This window comes from Puma concolor, chromosome E3, assembly GCF_028749965.1.
Source record: "Puma concolor isolate L17-30 chromosome E3, mPumCon1.1.hap2, whole genome shotgun sequence".
NCBI classification, from domain to species: Eukaryota; Metazoa; Chordata; class Mammalia; order Carnivora; family Felidae; genus Puma; species Puma concolor.
The window spans coordinates 33,183,058-33,207,499 of record NC_141682.1 but is presented as its reverse complement, the minus strand read 5'-3'; the positions used below and the strand labels follow the sequence as shown (position 1 = coordinate 33,207,499).

General features: G+C 53.2%; 2 protein-coding genes across 2 annotated transcripts in view; both read right to left on the bottom strand.

Annotated features, from left to right (window-relative positions):
• Window positions 1-7,527, bottom strand: part of LOC147573123 (protein APOLTP-like) — a 129,766-nt gene extending 122,239 nt beyond the window's left edge. The window contains exons 1-3 of the mRNA XM_086691834.1: window positions 7,464-7,527; window positions 7,232-7,377; window positions 1,700-1,803 (exon numbers count right to left, since the gene is read on the bottom strand). Coding sequence (XP_086547960.1) covers window positions 1,700-1,803; window positions 7,232-7,377; window positions 7,464-7,527 — 314 coding nt within the window. The remainder of the gene's footprint in view (window positions 1-1,699; window positions 1,804-7,231; window positions 7,378-7,463) is intronic.
• Window positions 7,528-8,408: 881 nt separating this feature from the next.
• LOC147573122 (protein APOLTP-like) lies at window positions 8,409-21,812 on the bottom strand. Its single transcript, XM_086691235.1, has 7 exons — window positions 21,676-21,812; window positions 17,810-17,863; window positions 16,521-16,681; window positions 12,506-12,576; window positions 10,562-10,727; window positions 10,353-10,487; window positions 8,409-9,597 (listed from the first exon to the last, which is right to left on the bottom strand). The coding sequence occupies exons 1-7, from the start codon at window positions 21,728-21,730 to the stop codon at window positions 9,376-9,378; spliced, it is 864 nt and encodes a 287-aa protein (XP_086547361.1). The 5' UTR covers window positions 21,731-21,812; the 3' UTR covers window positions 8,409-9,375.
• Between the last annotated feature and the right edge of the window lie 2,630 nt (window positions 21,813-24,442).

Genomic DNA, 24,442 nt, shown 5'->3' with positions numbered 1-24,442 from the left:
GATTTGCTCATCTCGAAAATGGGAATGCTGATGGACCAGCCCCAACATGCCTGAGAGTCCTCGGAATACACAGGTCACTTCCTCTGAGCGACGTCCTCCCTCTTCTTCCCACCTCTCACCCTCACACCTCCTCTTTCCTCCATAAATCTGGGCCCTGGGGAACCACACTTGGGCCAGAAGTGAAGGCAGCCTCATGTACACCAAAACTCTCTGAAGAGCATCTGTCCTCTCAGAAAGTCCTAGATTTGGGATGGGTCCTCCCGCCTCCCTGACTCCCAACACGTACATGGACCGATGAGACCCAGGGTCTTGTAGGAAAATGCAGAGCAGCAGACGGGGGAGGTCACCAGGGAAACGGGCACTTCGTTCCTCCTGAGGACCTGAGGGCCCTTGCCTTGGTCACACAGAATTAAAACACGCCTAAGTCAAACATCACTTCTATTCAAGCCCGTAAGTACTAGATGGAGAAGCACAGACCGCCTGGGTTCAAACTCCCAACTCTGCTGTGTGACTCTGGGTCAGTTTCCTAACTGCTCTGTGCCTTGGCTTCCCTGCGCAAACATGAAGTAGGGATTAAAAAAAAAAAAAAAAGCCACCTACCCCACGAGGTCCTAGTGAGGGTTCAACGAGAGGATACAGAGAAAGGGTTTCAGGAGGTGCCTCTCCATTAGCTATTAGGCTGTGCAGTCACTGAGACATTTGGTCGTGTTGATTTTGCAGGTTTTTTTTTTTTCTTTCATATTTTGGACTGATAACCTTTATGAGATCTTTTCAAAAAATGTTTTCTATTTATTCATTTTTTTTAATTTTTTTTTCAACGTTTTTCATTTATTTTTGGGACAGAGAGAGACAGAGCATGAACGGGGGAGGGGCAGAGAGAGAGGGAGACACAGAATCGGAAACAGGCTCCAGGCTCTGAGCCATCAGCCCAGAGCCTGACGCGGGGCTTGAACTCACGGACCGCGAGATCGTGACCTGGCTGAAGTCGGATGCTTAACCGACTGCGCCACCCAGGCGCCCCTCTATTTATTTTTGAGAGAGGGAGAGAGACAGAACATGGGCGGGGGAGGGGCAGAGAGAGAGGCAGACACAGGATCTGAAGCAGGCTTTTTGAGATCTTTTTGAAAGGCTGTGGAGAAACTCCCAGATGTCTGGAGCTCAGGAGCTTGGAGAGCAGCAGGACTTGGGGAAGGAGCCCCAGGCTTCCCCAGGACAGCCCGGAGCCCAGAGTTCCTCAGACACTCGGCACCCGGGGTCTCTGTTTACCCCTTGCTGGCCCCACATCAGTAGGGTCCAGGGGGTGGGACCCCAGCCCGGCCCGCACCCCCACCCACGGCCAGAAGGGTACCCAAGGCACATTGGAATGCTAATTCCAGCTCTCTGCAAGAGGGTCCCAGTCTGGGGGAGAGAACAATGCCTGTATTTATACTGCCAGGCCCTTCAGATTAAGTCACAAGAAGGCCCCCCCACCCCCGCCAGCCCGTGGGAACCTCCAGACTCCCCGCTTAATCACCTTCTTGGCAGACATCCCAGAACGAAGGACGAGTCAGTATCACAGGGATGAGACGAGGCGAGACGAGATAGCACCATGCAGCCCTCAGAGGGGGGACCCGGGACGGGGCCAAGATGGCCCAGCCCCACCAGGACCGCCAGCCAGCTCCCCGGCCGGTCCCCCCCTCCCCCGCAGCAAGGCCCTTACCAGTTGTCCCGGCATTTAAAAGAAGATTGTCTCCAGAGTTCCAGCAGCTCATCTGGGGAGAGTCCCTGGAGCTCTAATACCAGCGTCAGGAACAGTTCTGCGGCCTGGGAATCAGAGCGGGGAAGCATGAGCAACACCTCCTCCCCTGGCAGCCTCGGGGGGTGGTGGAGGGCACAGGGTCACCTACTCCATTCCCCTGTCTTCAGACAGGACGGCAAAGAAAGTGGGACATGTATTGGCAACCTCCACCTGAAGTGTCCTAAGATCCAAAGAAATGAGGCCACGTGTCTGGGCTTCTCTCTCCCAAATTCCTGGCACACAGCCTGGTCCATTTCTATTCTTTAGCTTAACCAGCATTTATTGGGCACCTACTGTGTGCCAGCCACTACACCTAGGGGCTGGGGATAAGCGGGAGGCGGTGGGGGGAACAGACATGATATCTGCCTTTGTGGGCTTTACGCTCTAACAAAAGCTCACTAAATGTTCACACGACCACGATCTAGGCTGAGTCTCAGCCTCTTTCATAGAGTCGGTGAGATGGCAATCGTTTCTGATATTTTTAACGAAAAAAATATAGAATAAAAGGGCGTATTCAGACCACACACCCCTCAGGTTTCCGGAGATAGGTGATTTGGTCCCAGCTTCCTGCTGGCAGTCCCCACGCCTCCCCCGGGCTTGGCCAAGGCCAGGACCGAGGCTCCCCAACCCACGCCTGGCCAGCCAGGGCTCTGCTGGGGCTGGGACCCACTCACCCGGCCTCTGGCCTCCCGTGCTGAGTGGCAGGCACCCAGTTCCCGTGCACACAGCTTGGCCGGGCAAGACGCAGGCTGCACAACAGGCCCCTCACTGGCCAGCTCGGCCCACCCACCCCTCCGGACAGCACATCTGGCCCCTGGGGTCCGGACAGCGTTCCTATGATGTGCCTTCTCTTTGTGGAGCCGCAGGCTACCCTTAGCTTTGCCTTTACTTTCTCGTGCTGGACACACAAGCCACCCCTTGGGTGGGACGACTGTCACCACCACGGCAGGCCCTGACTGCTATTGGCCTTCAAGACTGTCAGCCCAGCTCGGGGCAGCCACCCCCGGGGACTCTCAACTCCAGGCCTGCTGCCTGCCTTCTGGATGGGCTCAGCTCGGCATCACCCGAGATTCTCTGGGCTGAGACACTCACGCTTTGAAGCCCTCCAACAACTGCTGTGCCTGGCTGAGCACCTGGCCACCTGGGGAAGGCCGGGTATCCACCCTGGAGTATGCCGCCTCCTCCGGGGAGGCCTCTGGCCCCGAGTGTGGGCATCAGGACTAGCCTTCCAGGGTCAGCCACAGCAGGAAGGATCACAGCACCGCCTCCGGTTCTCCCCTCCAGCAGCGAGACAAGGGAGAAGCCCGTCCGCTGCTAACAAGCACGCACGATCCTAACGCGAACACCACCAGGACCACCACTGGTCACTTTGTACGGAGCCTCTGCTGCGTGTCAGGCACTGTTCTAGGTCGCGTGCACGCACCGTCTCGTTTGACCCGCGCGCGACAGCCTACGGGGAGTGGGTGTCGTTATCCCCCCTTAACAGAGAAGATCAGGGACACTCTGAGGGCTTTACTCAGGTGCCGGTGGCCTCACCCCTAAGTGGCAGAGTCGAGCACTGAACCCTGGCCACCTAGCTCCTAAACCCACACTCTTCACCGGTGTCCCCTGCCTGAGGGCATGGGGTGGGGGTGGGCAAACAAACAAGAAAAAAGAGAGCCCGGACTTCTGGCAGCTTCCAAGTCCCATGATGTCAATACTCCCACTGTGGCCCCTTTCCAGCTGCCCGTGTACCCACGTGCTGTCACTGGACGCAGACTTGGAAAAAGCAGCACGGAGGCGCGAGAGCAGATCATGTCACCACCCACGCCTACAGCAGGTGCAAACAAACTGGTCACAGGTGTCAAGGTCACAGGCAGGCAAGTGATGGTTTTGAACACTGATTACCTTTGTTTCTAATGTGACTTCTCTTTTTTTTTCTTGATGTTTAAGAGCGAGAGAGAACACACGTGCAGGAGGGGCAAAGAGACAGGGAGAGAGAAAGAAGCCCAAGCAGGCTCCACCCTGTCAACGCAGAGCCCAAAGCGGAGCTCGATCTCACGAATCATGAGATCACGACCTGAGCCGAAATCAACGGTCAGACACTCAACTGAGCCACCCAGGTGCCCTTACCATGGACTTATTTCTAACACGATCGTTAATAAGAACGGCTGTGTTTAACAACCGCCCTGCAGGGTTTGGACCATCACCTCTGACATACCACGGTCTACACGGCCCCTAAAACCCTTGGCTGTACACAGTCAGTGTTTAATAAAGGCCCAGGACCTGGGCTCCATATTCTTAGAATACCAGATGGTAACCAAGAGCCGAGCCCTCTGCCTGGAGTCCTCCCTGGCAGTGGGGGTGGGGCTGTGCCACCCTGCCTCACTTCTCACCTCCTCCTGCATCATCTACGGATGATTCTGGCCATCACAGCCCCCTGCCCCCCACGTCGAAACTCCAGGGCCTCTCTGGCGAGGGTCAGGCCCGCAGAATTTGCTCTCTATTGAGCAGGAGTCCTGGTTTTGTTTCCCGACTGAAAAAACCAATCTTGTCTCCTGCCCAGCGACAATGACAAGCAAGGGCATCCCAAGCCGAAGCCCGCAAAGCTGGTCCCCAGGGCAACCAGGCGGGCCCCCCAGGCCTTCAGGGGGCCGAGGAGCTGCTCCGTGGGCACTGAGGCATCCCTGAAAAGCCACTTTCAGAAACAAGGTCCTCAGCAGCAACCCGCCAGCCGGGGGGGGGGGGGGGGGACCTCCCCAGGGAGAACAATTTATTTCCTTTCTTGGGCTATAAATACAGAACAGCCGCCCTGTGCCCTCGGGGGCCCGCACTGCCAGTCTCCAGGAAGCAAGACGGAGGCCCCGGGTACGCCTCGCTCTGAGCCACCCCTCCTGGGGAAGGTCCCGGCCAGGGAGTCAGAGGATGCTCTGGGGGCCAGACGAGGGAAGCGGGCCTGTCCTGTGGTTTCCAAGCACTTCCTGAGGGTGAGCCACATGACAGTTAGAACGTAGGCTACAAAGTGGCTGTTCTCGGCGAGGGCGACCTTACTCCCCTGGCGCTATGTGGCACCACCTGGGGACACTTCTGTCACAGCTGGGATAGGGGTGAGGCTGGCCTCTGGTGAGCAGAGGCCAGGGACGCTGCTGAACATCCGAGATGCACAGGACAGCCCCTCCCCACTCAAGAACGATCTGGCCCAAGGTGCCAGGAATGTCAAGGTAAGAACCCTGCTGGGGGGGACAGGCTGCCTGGGTTGACAGCTGGCCTGGTCACTTCCTAACCAGCTGGTGGCTTGTAGCACCACCTTGCGAGGCAGATGGCCCTTTTCTTTCTGGCTCCCACGAAACCCCCAGGGTGAGGTACACGGGATCAGCAAGCTGGAGACTGGCTCCTGGTTCCCCCATGTGTCTCCGCCATATTATACACACATGTACAAAATGTATGTGTGTGTGTGTGTGTGTGTGTGTGTTCAACATGCATCCAGTATACACAGATATAACACACGGTCTGTTTATTCAACATATTCTACTCTGTTTCATCGTCAATAAATGTAATCAGTAGGTATAAACACAGTCTCTACATCCTCAATGTATTATAAAAATATCTATTTTCTCAGCGTCCATCTGAATCTGACCCTTCTCCCTTCGTCTCCCAGACCCCCTTCCTGTATGTCCCCCTAAGTTACCACAAGAGCTTCTCGCCTGGGCTCCCTGCATCCCACCTGGCGCTCGGTCTGTTCTCCAGCCTTAGCCACAGGGGGAACGTTAAAATGCACATCAGATCGTGACCTCCCTCCTCTGTACGACACCCTCCAAGGCTCCCCACTACCCCAAGAGAAAGGGATTTGTGAGCTCCACCGAGGGGACCCTCGTCCCCTCTCGTGCTTCCCACTGGGCGCCAGCCACAGGCCCCCACCAACCACCCTGCCACTCAGACTCCCCGAGCAGCTCCTACCCTGGAGTATGTGCTGTGGCTCCCCTCCACCGCCACCGGCCACCCACATCCACAGCTCTTCCGACCCCTACTCAACGTCACCTCCATCATCACTTAAAATTATACCCCATGCCAGCACCTCTGACCCCCCTTTCCTGCTCTATGTGCCCCCCGCAGCCCCTAGAGGTCCAGGACATTCAGTTCACAGGTTTGTGGGTGTCCTCACTCATTATCCCAGGCGCGGAGGCAGACAAAGTCTCCCAAATGTCACTGGTGACACCCAGCCCAGAGTGGTGAATGGCAGGGGTGGTGGGACAAAGATCGAGATGTGTCTAGAATGTTCCGGAAATTATCCTGACCATGAGGCTCTGCAGGAGGCGGCCCCACCGGTCCTCACCATCCCACTCCCACGAGGCTGGACGGCCAGCTCCCCAAACACGTCCCCAGGGCTCAGACTCCAGACCCTGGTTCTTTCAAGCTCTTTTCAGAGCACTTTCGCCCCTAGATTGTCAAGGGACCACCCCAGGGCTCCACTTCAATGACCTCTGCTTTAGACCCTGGTCCCAAGCGGTCACTCAGCCACATCCCTACTCTGTTCTCTTCCCAGCGCTCATCAACAGCTGAAATCCTCATCACCAGTGGTAGGTACGGTCCCTCTCCCGTCACCCTGGATTTCATGCTACGTGAAAGCCAGGACGGTACCTGTCTCCTTCATTCTAAGGGCCGAGAACAGTGCCCAGTACGTAGTAATAAGGGTCTCATCTTGCTGAACAAACTAAACAGTTCCCCAATTGAGCAAACCGGCCAGTTTGGGCCCCGCTGATGGGAACACCATTCCTGGGAACATGGAAGGTTCTTATAGGAAGGCAACGTGGGAGGGCAGCCTCGACACAGGACCCAGACACGTCGTTTTTCCTTCCCCAGGGACAGCCTGTCCGCCTCTCCTCCTGCGTGTGGGTGCGGGGCTCTATCTCAGAACAAGACAGGCAGGGGGAAGACACAGCATCACGTATTCCCACAAATCCTGTCATTTAGTCACAAAGCAGGGAACCAGCCAGATGTCTCGAGCCTTCTAAATCTCTCTGGGCCATGAAACCACTCCTCTCAAGTCCACTCCTCCACTTTAAATGACCAGCAGTTCCAAGGAAGGCTGAATGGGTTGGGACTCGGTGGGAAGTCTCCAGTGGTCAGATCTGGGTATGGCTAGAGATCTCCAGAGAGATCTCCAGGATAAGCCAGGTTCAGAAAGTTAGCCCGAGGGCCCAACAGGACGGTCTGGCCCCAGACGGGCAAGTGAAAGAAAGGCCTCCGCTTTGTTCATCTTCTCCCCGCACTGGGCCACAAGGCTCGGCACACACCAGCTCGATTTCTTCCCCTTCTGTTGCTTTTGTAACCGGCACAGCTGTGCAGTACACACCCTGCTCAACTGTACGTAGCAGCCCTGATACTAAACACCAAGAAGGATTTGGCAAAAAAAAAGAAGAGGGTGTCCCAGGGACCCAGGCCAGACTCTGGCCTAAGGCTGCCAAAGGCACTTACCTCGAAGCTGGTGGTCTGAGCCTGGCACAGCTTCCTTACGGACACGGCCACTGTGACCACCGAAGCCTGAGACCGCGTTTCCTCCCACTCGTACAACAGGCTGCTTGGAGTGACTTCCCCGTCGTCTGGATCTGATATGGGAAGCGCTAGATGGGGAGGACCACACGGTGGGGGGGGGGGGGGGGGGTTAGGCCAGATTGAGAAGAAGGCCCCCTGGGAGCCGCCCACCAACCCTGCCAATACTTCCGCATGTTTCCGGCAAAGGGGGTGGGGCACACAGGCACGAGGAAAATCATGGCCGAGTTGCGACCCCCAGCAAAAGATGGGAAACAACGTTCACACCCATCCATGAGGGCCAGTCAAACAGGCTACCTCCAAAGCGCTCTTGGGAGTGACAGAGAAAACATGCAAAGTCCCTCCGTGCAGAAGATGACTCAGCAATAAAAAGGTCAGACACCCGGTACAACGTGGAGACACCTTGAGACATTATCGGAAGTGAAAGAGGCCAGCCATGGAAGGTCACATACCGTATGATTCTATCTACATGCTACTCCCGGAATGGGCAAATCCAGAAAGCAGAGAGGTTGTCTGGGGCCAGGGGGATAGAGAATGATGGCAGACGGGTGTGAATTTTATTTTTTTTTTTTAATTTTAAAGAGAGAAAGAGAGAGAGAGCACAAGCAGGGGGAAGAATACCTCAAGCAGGCTCCACACTTAGAGCAGAGCCCGACACAGGGCTCACTCCTGAGATCCCACGACCCTGGGATCATGACCTGAGCCAAAATCAAGAGTCAGACACTCAACCAACTGAGCCACGCAGGTGTCCTGGGTGTGAAATTTCTTTTTGGAGTGACGAAAATATTACAGTTAGCTGCGATGATAGACGCACAACTCTGTGACTATACTGGAAGCCACTGAATCGTTCACTTTAAATGGATTACTGTGGGGCACCTGGGGGGGGGGGCTCAGTCGGTTAAGGGGCTAAGCATCCAACTCCTGATCCCGGCTCAGGTCATGATCGAGCCCCACGTCCAACTCAGCACACAACACAGGACCTGCTTGGAATTCTCTCTTTCTCTCCTTCTCTCTCTGCTCCTTCCTGCTCTCAAAATAAATAAATACTTAAAAAAAAAAAATGAAGTGTGCAATGTGAACTTTTAAAGTTTTTATATTTAAAAATAAAAAATAAAAATAAAACCACTTCTATCTTAATGAAAGATGAAAAAAAAAAAAAACACGGACAGTTCATTCAATTCCGTTGGGGAACATCCAGGTCTTACATGACTAGATGACCCCTTTCTGCCTACATGGTGCCCGAGGCAGAGCTCAGAAGGCAGGGCAGGCTGGGACCCCAGCCAGTGTTCTGTGGAACCAGAGGGGATGCTGGGAAGCTCCAGGACTTCAGTCCCACCTGCCAGGTTCTTGCTCAGGTGGTGCAGTGAGCCTGGGCTCAGAGGCATGAAGGTTACAGAACAGAGCTGGGGGTTCAAGTCCCGGCTCTGTCTCTTGCCCGCTGTGTGACCTCAGACAAGTCCTCTTACCTCTTCGAGGTATAGTTTCCTCATTTGAAAAAGTAACTAACAACAGTACCTTCCCACTGGGGTCATGATAAGAACCAAATGAAACAATCCACATAAAACGCTCAGCACGGCTCCTGGCCCCCAGTAAATCCTTCCCTAAGGTCAGCAATAACAATCTTTTTATTTGATTATTCAGGGAAAGAGCAGTTTTTCAACCACCAAAAAATATGTATCTTTTTCCCTCAGATGCATGCCTTGCTTCTTTCCTTCCGTGCAAAATTCTAGAAGGGAGCCAAGCTCCAGGCAACGCTATGTGTTGGCAGGAACTTTCCAGAAAATCAGGAAACCCGAGTCAGCGTGCCCCCAAAATGTTCAGGTCATCAGATGGAAGGTGGAATTCTCCCACAAAAGCTGAGAACCAGAAGATTCTATCTCCACTGAAGACAACCCAGGGAAAAGGACAAGACCAAACCTAAGCATGGGAGCCAGCAGAAACTTCTAGAAAAAGAGACAGACTCCCGTGTCAACAGCCATTTTCAGAAACTGCTCAAGACAGATAGGGTGCCAAACAGGGAAAGAGTGATAGAGCCTAGGCCTGCCTGAGCCGCTCTGCCACAGGAGGTCTCAAGTCTGCTCTGAGGGTCCCCACATCCACCCTTGGTCACCTGTGACAGCCGGATCCAAGGGCATCTCACGCAGCAGGATGAGCGAGGAAAGGGTCCGCATGTGCACGGCACTTGCCTTCTCAGAGAGGGGCCCCACGGTGTCCAGCTCCGTGCAGGAGGCCTCCCTCAGTATGCCAGCCTGGAAACTCTGATGGCAGGTCAGGCGGGACGCCAGGCCAGGCTGCTGGACCATGGGGGTGGGGGAGACAGGCAGGGGCTCAGGCAAGGCCCCGGCTGTGAAGGGGTAAGGTGGGGAACGCTGGGGGCCTCAAAGCCCGACCTCAGCCTCCCCCCAACCTGGGTTGTAGTACCAGCAGCCGGAGCAAAGGCTGTCAGAGAGGGAAAGGACAAGGGGGTTCCCACACAAAGGAACCCCAGGGCAGGTACTAAAACCTCACTTTGAACCTGAGGCTGCCAGATATTAAGACTTTGTACAGGGGCGCCTGAGTGGCTCAGTCTTAGGTTAAGCGTCCAACTCTAGGTTTTGGCTCAGGTCATGATCTCACGGTTCATGAGTTCCAGCCCCGCATCAGGCTCTGCTCTGCGCTGACAGCACTCTTCTCCTGGCCCGCCCCTCCCTCCCTCTCTCAAAAGAGGTAAATAAACTTAAAAGAAGACTTTGTGTAATTGTTAACATTAACAGTGATCACCTTTCACCCTTACCCAGAAAAGTGCTATTGACCAAACACTTTCTCAGCAGGGAGCTGTGGACGGGAGGAGAGGAAGTGGGGCCAGGGAGCAGGGGGGAAGGGGGAAGGGCGAAGGGGACGAGATGGGGGTGTGGGGTAGAGAAGTCTGGAGGGAAGGAGAACTAGGGAGAGGGAATGGAGGGGAATGAGGTGTAGACAGGAAAGGGCAGGGCGAGCTGGGGAGGGAGGAGGGGAAGAAAGGTGGGTCCAGGAGGGCTGGGGGGGAGGGGGCGAGGGGGGCACTCACCTCCTCCCCCGGCAGGGCCTGGGAGCGCAGCGAGGAGCGCGCTCTGCGCAGGGAGCAGCGGCCTAGGTCCTTGGTCTTGAGCAGCCAGGCACCTTGTGGCTGGTAAGTGGTAGGACACCTGCCCAGGACATCCACCTGGGCGAGCGGGACCCCGTCAGCCTCTGCTCCTCCCCTGCCCCCGCCCCCCCAAACCAGGCTCCCGGCCTCACCTCCTCGAGGGTCTGGGGGCCGGAGGCGCCCGGGCGCCCCTGCAGGAGGCTCAGCGCCGCGCGCTTCACGTTCAGCACCCAGCGTGGCTCTGCGCTCCGAGGACACAGGCGGGCCACGCGGCCGGCGTGCAGGACGAAGCGCAGAGGATAGCGGCCCAGGGCAGCGCTGGGGACCGGTGGGTGCGAGTCAGGAGGGGAGCCTCCAGGGCACTGCTGGGGCCACAGTGCCTTTGCCCCTCCTGCTACAGGTCACTCCCCATAGGAAGCCCCTAGGGAACGCCCTCCCCCTCCCCCCCTCCCCATCTTCCCAAATGACCTTGCTTTCTCTTCGCTGGGGTCTCCAGCAACTTCTGAACGGACCACAAGGGGCAGCCAACTCGGCTCCAAAGCGAGTCCAGCCTTCCTAACACTTGGACTAAAGCACCCGGGTGCGCCCAGTGTCAAGTAACCAAAAGCTCAACTTCCAAGAGCTTCCTGAATTCCAGAGATTCTCATTTTCCCAGCCCACTGGGAGGTATCTAGCATCCCCCCAACCCCGCCCCCCCCACACCGGGAAAGGCACGCGCACGTGCGCACAAACAGATGAGGAAACTGAGGCTCAGAACCAGAAAGGGACTAGGGCAGCAGCCAGGATTCAAACCAAGGCAGGCTGGCTCCAGGGCCATGGGTCTCAGAAACTTCAGACCCCATCACCGTACAGATGACAAGAGGCCCAGAGACTGGGAGCTACTGGGGGAGGGGCTCACACAGCAAGTCAGGAAGGAGGTGGGAGCAGAATTGAGCCCAGGGCTCCTCCCGCCACCCCTCACCTCTGTTCCCCGCCACTCCTGCACCTGCCAAGTTGGGGGATGGGGTGGGAGGAGGTGATGGGACCACTCCTGCACCTGCCAGGTGGGGGGATGGGGTGGGGGGAGGTGATGGGCCGTGAAGTCGCCACACTTGTGTGTGGGTGTAGAAGAGAGAGGTGCTTCAAGTCCAGCAGCCAGCCAGCAAAGCAGAACCTTGAAGTCCTTACTTTCACCTCCCCAGGAGGTCACTGTCCCTCTCCAGCTCAGACCCTGGGAGTCAGGGGCCCTCTGGAGGCAGCCCCCTGGGTCTCAGGCCTTGTGCTAGAGAAATGCAAATGTTGCCCGCCCCTTCCAGAATAGCAAATGTCAGTCTGGCCTCAAGGAGCTGAAAACCCCCAGCCCTGTGACTTAGCATTTCTGATGAGGAGCCCAGGGACAATAGCCCTCACTGCCCCCTCAGAGGAGACCACCCTAAGCCTTTCAGCAGGGACCCATCTGCCCCTGGGCAGCGTCCCCTAACCCTGGACCCCAGCACAAAGGCTTTATTTTTCAACAAATGAATTTGCAATAAAAAAGGAAGAGGAATCTGCAGGGATGGGCTTGTCTTCAGTCTGGCGGCTGGATTGAGCTTTGAGGCCACGGAGGCCACTGTCAGGGAGTCCTGGGAAACAAGCCTGAAAGAGAATTCCAGGCTTGGCCGGGTCACAAAAGGGAGGCTTAGCTCGGGAAGGGAGAGGCCATGGGTGTCCAAGAAAACCCCCATCTCAGCAGAGACAGGGAGGGGAGAGGGGTGGGCTTTAATGGGTACCCAGGGTCTCCCAGAATGTACTCATGGACAATGCCCAGTGGGTGTTTGACAAACACAAACCCTGGACATGTGGAGGGTGATGGACAGGGAAATAGGAGACCAGCTTCTCCCACCAGGTAAGGGAAGGCCATCTGAGGCTACTTAGACTCACTCAAGTCTCCTATGCCCTAACTCTCAGTCGTTTTCATCAATGGTCTGGCCTGGGCGCTTCCCAAGGTCAAAACCTAAGGTGGGGTCACCCTCACCGTTCTTGCAATCTAACTCGGTGCACCTGACACCTGGTGGCTAACAGAAGGGGGTACGGGGCTTGTAGGTGCGGTCCTACCACGAGTAAGGCTAGCGTCTTACCTCAAACCCTCGGAATCCTTCAGAACTGTCACCTTGGACCCCAAGATGGAGGTCACCTGGAAGCCTTGGAGCTAAAGCAGAAAGGACCGTGAGTTGGTGACCTCTCCGGGGATATCCCAGGACCCCACTGGCACCCCCACCCATCGAGCAGTTCTGGGGCCCAGCATGGTAATAAGACCCCCGTGTCAGGAGCCAGGCAGAGAGATCCTTCCCTTGAGGGAAGGTTCTAGCTCCTGGGTGGTAGAGGCCAACTAGCTCCAGGGGATAAAGAGTTGAAATACTCAGAATCTACGGCTCCCTGGTCAATGTCCAGAAAGTTCTCACTGGTTTCTCATTTTGCCTAAAAGGCCCGAGCAGTGTGGGGAAGAGATGTGTATCTATAATATAGGGTATCAACAAAATATGTGAGAATTGCAAAGCCAACCAAGACTTTGCTCACCATGCATTTAAAAAACCTGGATGTCCCAATGCCCCTGTGGATATGTGCATGTGCCCGTGTGTGCACTTATCACAAAAGATGGACTTTCTAAACTTGAAAAATAAAATCACCCCTAAAAACTGCCTTCCTCGTGTGACTGATGTCACTTTTTACAAAAGACTACTTTTTTAAATTTTTTAATTATTTTTTTAATGTTTATTTATTTTTGAGAGACAGAGAGAGACAGCATGAGCGGGGAGGGACAGAGAGAGAGGGAGACACAGAATCCGAAGCAGGCTCCAGGCTCCGAGCTGTCAGCACAGAGCCCGATGAAGGGCTCGAACCCACAAACCACAGGAGCACGACCTGAGCCGAGGTTGGACGCTCAGCCAATGCAGTCACCCAGGCGCCCAAAAAACAGACTGTTTTTAGAGCAGGTTTACGTTTACAGCAATACTGAGAAGGTGCAGAGATTTCCCACATACCCCATATATGCCCACACCCACAACCTCCCCCATTACCCACACCCCGCCAGGGTGGTACATTTGTCACAATACACGAACCCGCATCGAGACATCATCATCATCACCCGAAAGCCCAGAGTTTACATCAGGGGTCCCTCTTGGTGTCGCGCATTTTTATGGGTTTGGACAGACCCATCATGACACGTGTCCACCAGGATAGCATCTTACAGGGTCGTTTCACTGTCTGAGGATTTTTGTTTCAAAGTGACTCATCTTCATCTTGCCTGAAACCCATTTGCTCTCTCCCCTGAAAACCAGCTCCCCTCCCCCAACAGAGGGTCTGTCGTGCCCCCAGTCACCCAGGCTTTCAATCTTGGGGTGAGATACGGTCCCCCTTGGCACTGAGACGTTGTCCTGGACAATGAATCCCTCAGCCATGTAACTGATAGCGCTTGCTTTCTGACCACTTGATTGAAAGCCATCCATTCTAGCTATATTCCGTATGTGCAACTTTTACATAGAGAAGCACAACATAGTTTTGTAACACACTACTGAACTGTACATTTAAAAATGGTTAAAAGGCAAGAATTTATATTATATGCTTTTTTACAATTAAAAATAAAATTAGGGGGCGCCTGGGTGGCTCAGTCGGTTGAGCGTCCGACTTCGGCTCAGGTCGTGATCTCGCAGTTCGTGAGTTCGAGCCCCGCGTCGGGCTCTGTGCTGACAGCTCGGAGCCTGGAGCCTGCTTGAGATTCTGTGTCTCCCTCTCTCTCTGTGCCTTCCCCGCTCATGCTCTGTCTCTCTCTGTCTCAAAAATAAATAAAACGTTAAAAAAAAATTTTTTAATAATAAAATAAAGTAAAATTAGGGGGCGCCTGGGTGGCTTAGTCGGTTAAGCACCCGACTCTTGGTTTTGCCTCAGGCTGTGATTTCCTGGCTCGTGAGATCAAGCCCCACATCAGGCTCTGCACTGAGAGCGTGGAACCTGCTTGGGATTCTCTCTCTCCCTCTCTCTCTGCCCCTTCCGTGCTCACACACACACTCTCTCTCTCTCTCAAAATAAATAAACCGTAAAAAAATTAAATTAAATTACAAAAGAAAACAAAGTTCTGATACATGCTATGATGTGGATGAACCTTGAAAACATTATATTCAATGAAAGAAGCCAGACACAGTTTGCATATTGATTGCGATAAGGGATCCCACTTCTTGGACGTACCTCACTAGGAAGTTCATGGAGGCAGGAAGTCGAATAGGGATGCGGGGGGTGGGGGGACAGAGGCAGGGGGCGTTACTGTATAACAGGTAGAGGGCTTCTGTTCGGGGTGATGAATCATCTGGAGCGGGATAGTGGTGATGGTAACACATCATGATAAATGTATGTATTACCACTGAATTATACACATAGAATAGTTAAAATAGTAATTTTTTTTTTGCATATTTTACAATTAAAAAAAAAAAGAATATGGGGCACCTGGGTGGCTCAGTCAGTGTGGCATCTGACTTCAGCTCAGGCCATGATCTCACAGTTCATGAGTTCAAGCCCCGCGTCCGGCTCTGTGCTGACAGCTCAGAGCCCGGAGCCTGCTTCCGATTCTGTGTCTCCCTCTCTCTCTCTCTGCCCCTCCCCCACTTGTTCTCTCTCTCTCAAAAATCAACATTTAAAAAATTACACACACACACACACACACACACAAAGAAAAGACAGAAGGCAGACGCAAAAGAGAACATCCTGAATAATTCCACGGGAGCCAAGTGCAAAGACAGACAAAACTAATCCATGGCATTAGAACTCCGGAAGGCCTCTGGAACAGTGACCAGAAGAGAGAACGGGGCAGGTGACGGGGGCTGTGTTTCACTTCTTGATCTGGTGGTCACTAGACCCACACGTTCCGTTTGTGAAAACACGTTGCTCTGAAGATCCGTTTTCACACCTTTGACACAAAAATGTGTGTAACGGATTGCCTCCTGGGCGGCTGTAAAGTTTCCATTTTTTCCCAAACGCCTTTGATAGAAGCCAGTTTTTCTTTTCTGGCCAACATTTGACATTACCAATTTTTTTTTTTTAAATGCTTAAAGCAAACGAATGAATCTACAGCGGCACACAACGTGCTTTGTGAAAACTGGTCTTACAGAAAACCAACCAACAGCTGCCAGTATTTTGATGGACGTGAGCGGACAACAGATTCCAGATGAAGTTTGGGACCAGAGCGGACATTTTGGGCGGTTGAAGAATCTAGAGGCAGCTCACAGCCACCCCTCGAGAGACCACATCCAGTGGTCTACGTGAAAACATTAAAAAAAAAAAAGTTTTGAGAAACGCTTGTGAGCAAGCATTCTGGCCAGTTCAGAAATGCTTCTCAAGCAGGAGATAAGACTTCTGGGAGGGGCGCCTGGGTGGCTCAGTCGGCTGAGCGTCCACCTTCGGCTCAGGTCATGATCTCGTGGTCCGTGAGTTCGAGTCCCGCATTGGGCTCTGTGCTGACAGCTCAGAGCCTGCGGCCTGCTTCAGATTCTATGTCTCCCTCTCTTTTTTTGCTCCTCCCCTGCTCACGCTCTGTCTCTCTCTCTCTGTCTCTCAAAAATAAACATTAAAAAAAAATTTTTTTTTTAAAAGACTTCTGGGAAAGCAAAAGGCCGCCGTTGATGTGGGGTGGGAGGGTCTGTCCAGGAACCGCAGGAGAATCATCAGAACGGAGACAGGAAAGAAGGAGCAGGCCTTTCCACTTGTGAGACCACGAGGGAGCTTTACCATGTGCCTTTAACCCGAGCCGTGGACCCTAAGCTCTGTTCGCTCAGGTTCCCCAGCTTGGACCCTCATTCCTACCAAGGACACAGCTTGCCCCCCAACACCCAACACCATGGCTTTACTCGCTCCGAGGAATACTTTCCCTTTCCCTCTTTTTTTTTTTTAACCCCCGCTATTCCCACACAGGGTACCTCCTACAACCAAAATGGTGCCACATTCCGATGTCACCCTCTAGAGTCTTGACCTGATGAACTTGAGATTGTTCAGAAATCTCCTCTCCATTTATGTATAATGGAAAGCCGGGGGTAGAGAGGGGGCTGTAACTTCCCCTGGGCCCTCCCCAGCATCCTTGGGATCTCCTGGTTGCCCAAAGACGCTCACCCATAAGGCCATCTGGCACGGGCCGAGCACGTCTAGGATGACCAATCCTCGGAGGCCAAGGCCACTCCCCTCCGCCGGGGCCCCCTGCAGGCCCGTACTGGTGTTGGTGGAAAATCGATAGGTGTATCTGGTGCCCACAGGAAGGTGGGGCTCAGCTGACCCTGGAGAGCAGACAGAGGATAGAATGTCACCTTGACAACCCATCAACCTCTGCGACTCAACTCCACCTAGACTATTTAGACGTCTGGGTTCCCACCTCCCTGCCTCCACTGGTCCATGAGCTGCCTGTTCCCGGTGCAGGGTAAGCCCAGCAGACGGCACCCTCCTCTGAGGGTGAAGAAGAAAATAAAGACAGGAACAGTACGTGTTGAGCAAAGGGTGTCCAGCGTTTTCTTACGCTAAGGCCTCCTTCTGACACCTTTATACGTCATCTTTGGCCCCTACCCGCCAGATGTGACCACCAGCTATGCTAACCCAAACTCTCTCTAGACACTGCAAAACACCCTGAGGGGTACCGTCCTGGTTCAGAACCACTGATCTACACTTACGTGAACTCATTTAGGCCTCAACCAACTCTGGGTGGCTCTTCTGTCTCCATTTTACAGAGGTGGAAACTGAGGCGCAGAGAGGTTAACTCACTTACCCAGCGTCACACAGCTGGGATGCCAACCTCGGGAGTTTGAGTCCTCACCTGTGGCCTTGAGGACGTCATGTGCGTCATGTGCGCTAGGAGAGGGTTGTCCTGGTTCTTGATGGAAACAGGCCGGGAAGCTGGCCAGCCTCAGGGGACAATGAGGTGGCGGGAAGGGCTGACTTAGGGAGGAGGCAGCTCTATACTTCCCTAACCTCCCATTTAGGCCAGGGGACCAATTGCGAAACCCAGCTAACTATGACACCCCACCCTTCTCTGGGGCTTGTCAGTGAATTAACATTTTCAGGTGCTCAAACAGCCACACCTCACACTCCCGGATGTTTCTCTCCCTCCAAAGAATTCGCCCTAAAGCTCTCTCATCTACTCCACCCCAAAACGCAAATAGAATCGCCCGGCACAGATGTTTACTCCATCTGGGGACCACAAGGTGTAAGGCCAGAGCCCCAGGCGTGCTGTTTACTCCGCCAACTGCTGATGACCAGATGGCCTTTCCAGAATTGGCCTCTCTCCTCTGCACCGGCCGCTCTGGGAATGGGGACATGTGCTCCGAGGAGGCTGTCCCCGCTCACACCAGGCAGCTGGTCCGCTTTGCTCCCACCCCCAGCCCTGCCTCCTGTCTCCGGAGACCCTTGCTCACCTGCACCTGTCTTCAAGCAGGAGGCTGCCCGGCTCTTCAGCACATCTTGAGGTTCTGAAATCACAGATCGGATGGAACGAGGGCAGGGCCAGGAGGAGGCACGGGACGGCCCCACCCACCTGCCACTGACCTGCTTGTGGAGGGGGGGGGACGCTTAAACGTCCGAGGGGACAAGAAGAGATGATGCCAGTACTCCTGTCTGTCAGAGGGCTGGGAATGACCTCCCCACCCCTTATCCAACCTGCTCTCCCCCATCGTGGATGTGGCACCACTGTCCTCATTGCCCGAGCTGGTAACCTGGGAGTCATTTGCGTTCTTACTCTCTTCCTGATGGCCGCCCCCAAAGCTCTGTCGAGTCCATCAACAAACGCAAGTCTCCCTCCCTCCTCTCCCTGCCCCGCCTCGTAACTATCCCCCGTGTCCACAACTCCTCGTCCGCAGCTGGAGTTGTCTTAAAAACCAAAATCTGGGGGCACCTGGACGGCTCAGTCCAGCTCAGAGCCCGGCACCTGCTTCGGATTCTGTCTCTCCCTCTTCTCTCTGTGCCTCCCCAGCTCACACTCTCTTTCTCTCGCTCTCAAAAATAAAGTGTAGGAAGAACAAAAAGCTCAATCTGATCACATCGCTCCTGGTTTAACAGCTCCCAAGTCCCCTCCCCGCCCCCCTCAAGCCACATGCACTCCTAAGGACATCCTTTACCACAAGGGCTGGCCGCTGTCTGCCCTCTGGCCACTTCTCACCTGGCCCTCACCCTCTGGACGCATGGGTCCTCTACTTCAGCTTAAGCTCTTCGCACATGCTGTTCCCTCCTCCCTGAACACTCTTCCTCCTGTTCCCCACACCCCAGGCTCCTCCGGGTCTCACCCCAGCAGGGTCCTCCCTGACCACTGTGAACCGACAAAGCCAGACCAGGGGGCTGCAGCCATGAGTGGTGGTCTCCAGAGCCTCTGGAACACCTCCTCCACCCCTCACCACCACGGCCGCCTTCTCAGCAGCAGAAGCCAACCACAGAATGAACAGCACGGGCTCCCGACCTCCTAGCCCCTACCCCAGGCGACGGAGGTCCCTCGGCAGGGAATCCGCCCCCACCTCCTTCCCGGGAAAGGGTCAGCTTCTCTCCCTCACTTGTCCCAGCCCGAGTGCTGCCCACTTTCACCTTCTGTCAACCCTTTGTCCTTCCTTCCAGCCACCTGCCTGGATCTTTCCCAGGCACCACCCATGCCGCTCTCCTGGAACAACCTCAGCCAGGAATCTGTCTGCAACCATGTTCAGACAACAGATTTTCTAGAATACCGTTTCCATCCTTAAAACTACCCCACCGTGCCTCGACGGCTAACCATTTCCCATAGGAGCCTGCCTAATCCCTTGAGAGATGAAACATTTCCCCAAGATGGGGCAAAGTGCATTTTACGCCATTTTGGTTAGACCCTTGGAAACAATAGAACGTGAGAAGACATCCCCGCCTCCCAAATGTTTTATGTCGTCTCACAAATCGCTTTTCGCACTCAAGTACATTAACACTGGATAAAACCACATTAGCCTGATGGATTTCCCTTCCCACTTTCCTCCAAGCCTCTGACAGCACATACTCTGGGCACCAAATTAAACCTGTTTATGCATAATCGTTTGACTCCCAATTGTGCACAGACCCAGCATTCGGCTTGTTTGCCCTTCCAACAACCTGTACATCTGTTTTGCCCACCAACTACGCTGCAAAGCAGCCCAGCCCGCGAGCCCCCATCCACCACGAGCTCCAGAAACGAGGTGTGTTCAAAGAGTATTGTGCTCGAACTAAATCGTGTTCTCTTCCTTTCTCAAGCACTTAGAAAAAACAATATTTATACAATGGAATACTATTTGGCAATAAGAATGAAATCCTGTCATTTGCAGCAACGTGGATGCAACCGGAGGGTATTATGCTAAGTGAAAGAAGTCAGAGAAAGACAGATAGCATCTGTTTTCACTCATATGTGGATCTTGAGAAACTTAACAGAAGACGGGGCGGGGGGGGGGGGTAAAATTGTTAGAAACAGCAAGGGAGGGAGGCAAACCATAAGAGACTCTTGGATACTGAAAACAAACTAAGGGTTGATGGTAGGGGGAGGGGAAATGGGTGATGGGCATTGAGGAGGGCACTTGTTGGGATGATCACTGGGTGTTGAATGTAAGCAATGAACCAGAGGAATCTAGCCCCCAAACCAACAGCACACTGTTAGCCAATTTGATGAAAAATTATATTAAAAAATTTTAATACATATTCTAAGTATTAAAAAAATAGTATTTAAATTAAAAAACTTCCAAAACGATTCAATATTCCTACCAAGTAGATCAGCCAAAGAGGGGAAACATTGAACTTGGAAAGGTAATACATCTCTCTATCGGATCCTACTCATTTCAAGGGAGAGATCCGAAAGGGACTGAAATGGATGTGATCTCTACAGCCTGGAAATGAAACCGGGTCTCCTTTCAGCCTTCTCGGATGTCAGTTCTGGTCCCTATGCATTCATTTATTCAGCCCAGATTTACTGAGTACCTGCTGTGCACCAGGCAAATAGGTGCTGAAAATATAGCAAAACAAAATCAAAAAGCCAGCTACAATCTGACCTGCACTGTCCAGGACAGTAGCCACCAGCCACGTGTGGCTATTGGGCATCTGAAATGTGGCTGGTGTTATGGAGGAACTTTCAATTTTGTGTTTCAATTAAAAACCAGTAACTCAAGTCAGCTACTGGAAAACTTAAGTAGGTTTAAAACCACTTAGTATACAAACCCCCCTTTTCAACTCTAAATCTTAGGAGATCTAAATACAGATCAAGGGGCGCCTGGGTGGTGCAGTCGGTTAAGCGTCCGACTTCAGCCAGGTCACGATCTCACGGTCTGTGAGTTCGAGCCCCGCGTCGGGCTCTGGGCTGATGGCTCAGAGCCTGGAGCCTGTTTCCGATTCTGTGTCTCCCTCTCTCTCTGCCCCTCCCCCGTTCATGCTCTGTCTCTCTCTGTTCCAAAAATAAATAAACGTTGAAAAAAAATAATAATAAATAAATAAATACAGATCAAGTCCTTGCAATGAAAATTTAGCCTCCAAATTGAAATATGGGAGCACCTGGCCGGTTCCGTCGATGGAGCGTGCGACTCTTGTCTCAGGGTTTTAAGTTCGAGCCCCAAGTTGAGTATAGAGATTATTTAAAAAATACAATCTTAGAATGGAAATACGCTAAAAAAAAAATTGGAAATTTTCTCCCAGTATAAAGCACACACCGGATTTCAGAGAACGGAAAATATGTCTCATTAATACCTTTTTACAGCGACCACATTCTCTAATGACATTCTGGAAATATTGGGTCGAGTCAATTATATCCCCCAAATTAATTTCACCCGTTCCTTTTTAGCATTTCTTTACACAGGGCTGCTAGCAACTTTGAAATTACATATTGTCTCCCATTATGTTTTTATTGAATCTCGCTGCCCTAAACTCTTCCGTAGGAAACAGACAACAGATAAAAAGCACACTTCACCAAGTTACGCTGCATCCGAGAGAGAGCTGCTTCGAATCTTCATGCCCACCACCTCATACCCCTGCAAACAGCTAAGCATCCCTGCGCACAAGCTCAGAGCCCTCAACTTAGCATTTCATCCCTCAGCATTACAGATCTGGTCTCAAGTTTTCAGAGGAGGTTGGTGGAAGACAGAGGCAAGAGATAAGGATCCACCTGGAATCTCTTTCCTTCTCCCCATGAAAGGCAAAACCACGAGAGTCAGGGGAGGAGCAGGTCAACAGGCACCTGGCTACATAAATACTGTCCCAGGGGAAGGAGTTGCTGTCCAGGCTTCACCCCACACAGAACCAGGACCACAGCAGCTTTACTTACTCCCCGAAGTCACTGCCACCAGCGCCCCGAGCAGGACCAGACGGAAGAGCCCCATGGGCACCTGCACCGCCACCAGCCCAAAGGAGCCCCACACCGTCAGCCTCTCTCGATGGCACAGAGAACCCTGAAAAGGACTTTCTTTCCCAAAGGGGTAGGCACAGCCGGTGGAGAGGGGAGGAGGGGGCTTCCAGGGCAAAGACCCAGCCAATCAGAAGCCTCCGATCAAGTTCTTAGCGCTCTACCCAGGAGGAGGGGGGCTTCTGACTACTGAGGGGGAAAATCCCTTTTCAGGAGAAGCAAAGAAAGGTTTGCCTCTTCAAGCCTTGTAAATGGAGCTTCTGGGGCAGAAGGCAAACACGACCTTGATGTGTGTGTGTGTGTGTGTGTGTGTGTGGTCTGAAATCAAATTTACCATTTCAACCATTTTTAAATGGCAGTTTGGTGGCACCGAGGGCATTCACAATATTGCAAAACCATCACCGCTGTGAGGTCTGGCTTGTCCGCCCCACTGCCCAACATAGGCAAACCCAGGCGCCAGCGATGGCTCTCACCCAACAGTGGACGGCTGCAGGCTCTTCCCATGCCCTGACCCAAGGCCACCATCCTGTTTTTTTTCCCCCAGACCTCACCTCCTCCTTCTCCTCACCTCAAAGTCACCTCCACCTGTATCTTTGGTTTTGAGGCTGCGGGCAGCCAATCTCCGGGTGCACCGCCTCCTTGGGCCCTGTGGGCCTCTCATCACATACACCTACTTCCCACATTAAAGACGCTTTTTATAAACCGCTTTATGGAGGTATAATACAGATCACACGATTCTCCCATTCGAAGTGCACTGAACTGTGGTCTTCAGTTCGTTCACTGCTGTACAACTTTCATGAAACTGATTTTTTAAAATTTTTTTTTGAATGTTTATTTTTTAGAGAGAGAGAGAGAGACAGAGCGTGAGCAGCGGAGGGGCAGAGAGGGAGGGAGACACAGAATCCGAAGCAGGCTCCAGGCTCCGAGCTGTCAGCACAGAGCCCGACACGGGGCTCGAACTCATAAACCTCGCGATCGTGATGTGATCCAAATTTGGACGCTTAACCAACTGCGCTCCCCCCCCCCCCACCCCGGGTGCTTCAGGGCTAAACGTTTAAAAGCTCCCTAGGACCCACAACATGTTCTGGGCGATGCCAAACATGGTAAAGCAAAGGAGAAAACCAAGTCCCACCCATGGGGCTGGCCTCTGGGAGCTAAAAGAAAACTGGATTATAAATATTAAAGTGGCTAAGAGATCAGAACTTGGGTGTCGCCAATACTAGAAGAAATGATAGTTATATGACACCATAGAGGTATTAGCTGATGCTATAATGACAACCACATTGCTATATAAATGTATGCGGTCAATACGTTCTACACCTTCAACTTACACAGGGCTGTATGTCAAGTATATCACAATTAGAAAAAAAACAACCGCGGGGGTGCCTGGGTGGCTCCGTCCGTTAAGCGTCCAACTTCACCTCATCATCTCACAGCGTGTGGGTTTGAGCCCTACGTCGGGCTCTGGGCTGACAGCTCCGAGCCTGGAGCCTGCTGGGGATTCTGCATCTCCCCCTCTCGCTGCCCCTCCCCGCTCGCACTCTGTGTATGTCTCTCTAAAAAAAAGAAACAAAAAAATTTTTTAATCAAAAAAAAAAAAATTAAAGGGGCGCCTGGGTGGCGCAGTCGGTTAAGCGTCCGACTTCAGCCAGGTCACGATCTCGCGGTCCGTGAGTTCGAGCCCCGCGTCAGGCTCTGGGCTGATGGCTCAGAGCCTGGAGCCTGTTTCCGATTCTGTGTCTCCCTCTCTCTCTGCCCCTCCCCCGTTCATGCTCTGTCTCTCTCTGTCCCAAAAATAAAAAATAAAAAAAACATTGAAAAGAAAAAAAAAAAATTAAAAACCTGTATCAGGCAGTGGGCAAAGCGCTCACAGAATATTAAGTCAGTCATTCAGTCAAACCTCCCCCCAAACCCCACCCCTAAAAATGGTCAGCAAGGTGGAAATGCCATCATTCCGTTGTTACAGACAAGCCCTCCGTTTCCCACTGCCTTAAATCTTGCCCAAGGTCACACGGCACGACCCCATCTGGCTCCAGAGTCTCCTCTCTCTCAACTCCGCAGCTGAGATCAATGGTTATCACTTCCTCCGTCTTTTCCTCCAGGAGACTCTGGCCTCTGCCCATGGCCCTAGAATCCCGCCCTGTTCACGGTCAGGAATCTGAGACACAACCCCGCCATGTTTCGCGCGGTGGTTCCCAGTCCACACAGCGGCATCACATTCCAGGCCTGGATGCTCAGAACCGCCAGGAGGACTGGGGCCGGGGTGGGAGGGGGTCCCTCCAGGCCACTCTGGGTGCGCCATCACCCATCACCCCCTTCTCCCAGAGCTGGCCAGAGTAGTCTCCCAGCATCTCTGGCCTCGCTTCCCATTTTTCTTCCATTACTGGACACAACGCGGGTGAACTGGATGGATGGAGCACAGGACTCCAGGACTTGATTCCCAGAAAGACCCTCCTAGACAAGCCTTCCCACCCCTCAGCCTCCCACCAAAACTAAGTTCAGCTTCCTCCTCTTAAAAAAAAAAAAAAAAAAAAAAAAAAAAAAATGCAGGGCTGGGCTTATCAGTACGTGCGGATGGAGCTTCCAGTTCTAAATTAAGACAGAGAATGATTTAAGGCCCATCACACCCAAGCCAGAGTCACAAAAATTAGCCAGACTTCGGTGTAACCCATCAAATGATGGCACTTTT

Coding starts and splice junctions, on each gene's coding strand:
- LOC147573122 (XM_086691235.1), bottom strand. CDS start 21,730: ATGGGGCTCTTCCGTCTGGTCCTGCTCGGGGCGCTGGTGGCAGTGACT. Junction 10,728..12,505: donor AAGGATTCCGAGGGTTTGAG/GTAAGACGCTAG, acceptor ACCGGTCCCCAG/CGCTGCCCTGGGCCGCTATC. Junction 10,488..10,561: donor GCCCCCAGACCCTCGAGGAG/GTGAGGCCGGGA, acceptor CCGCTCGCCCAG/GTGGATGTCCTGGGCAGGTG.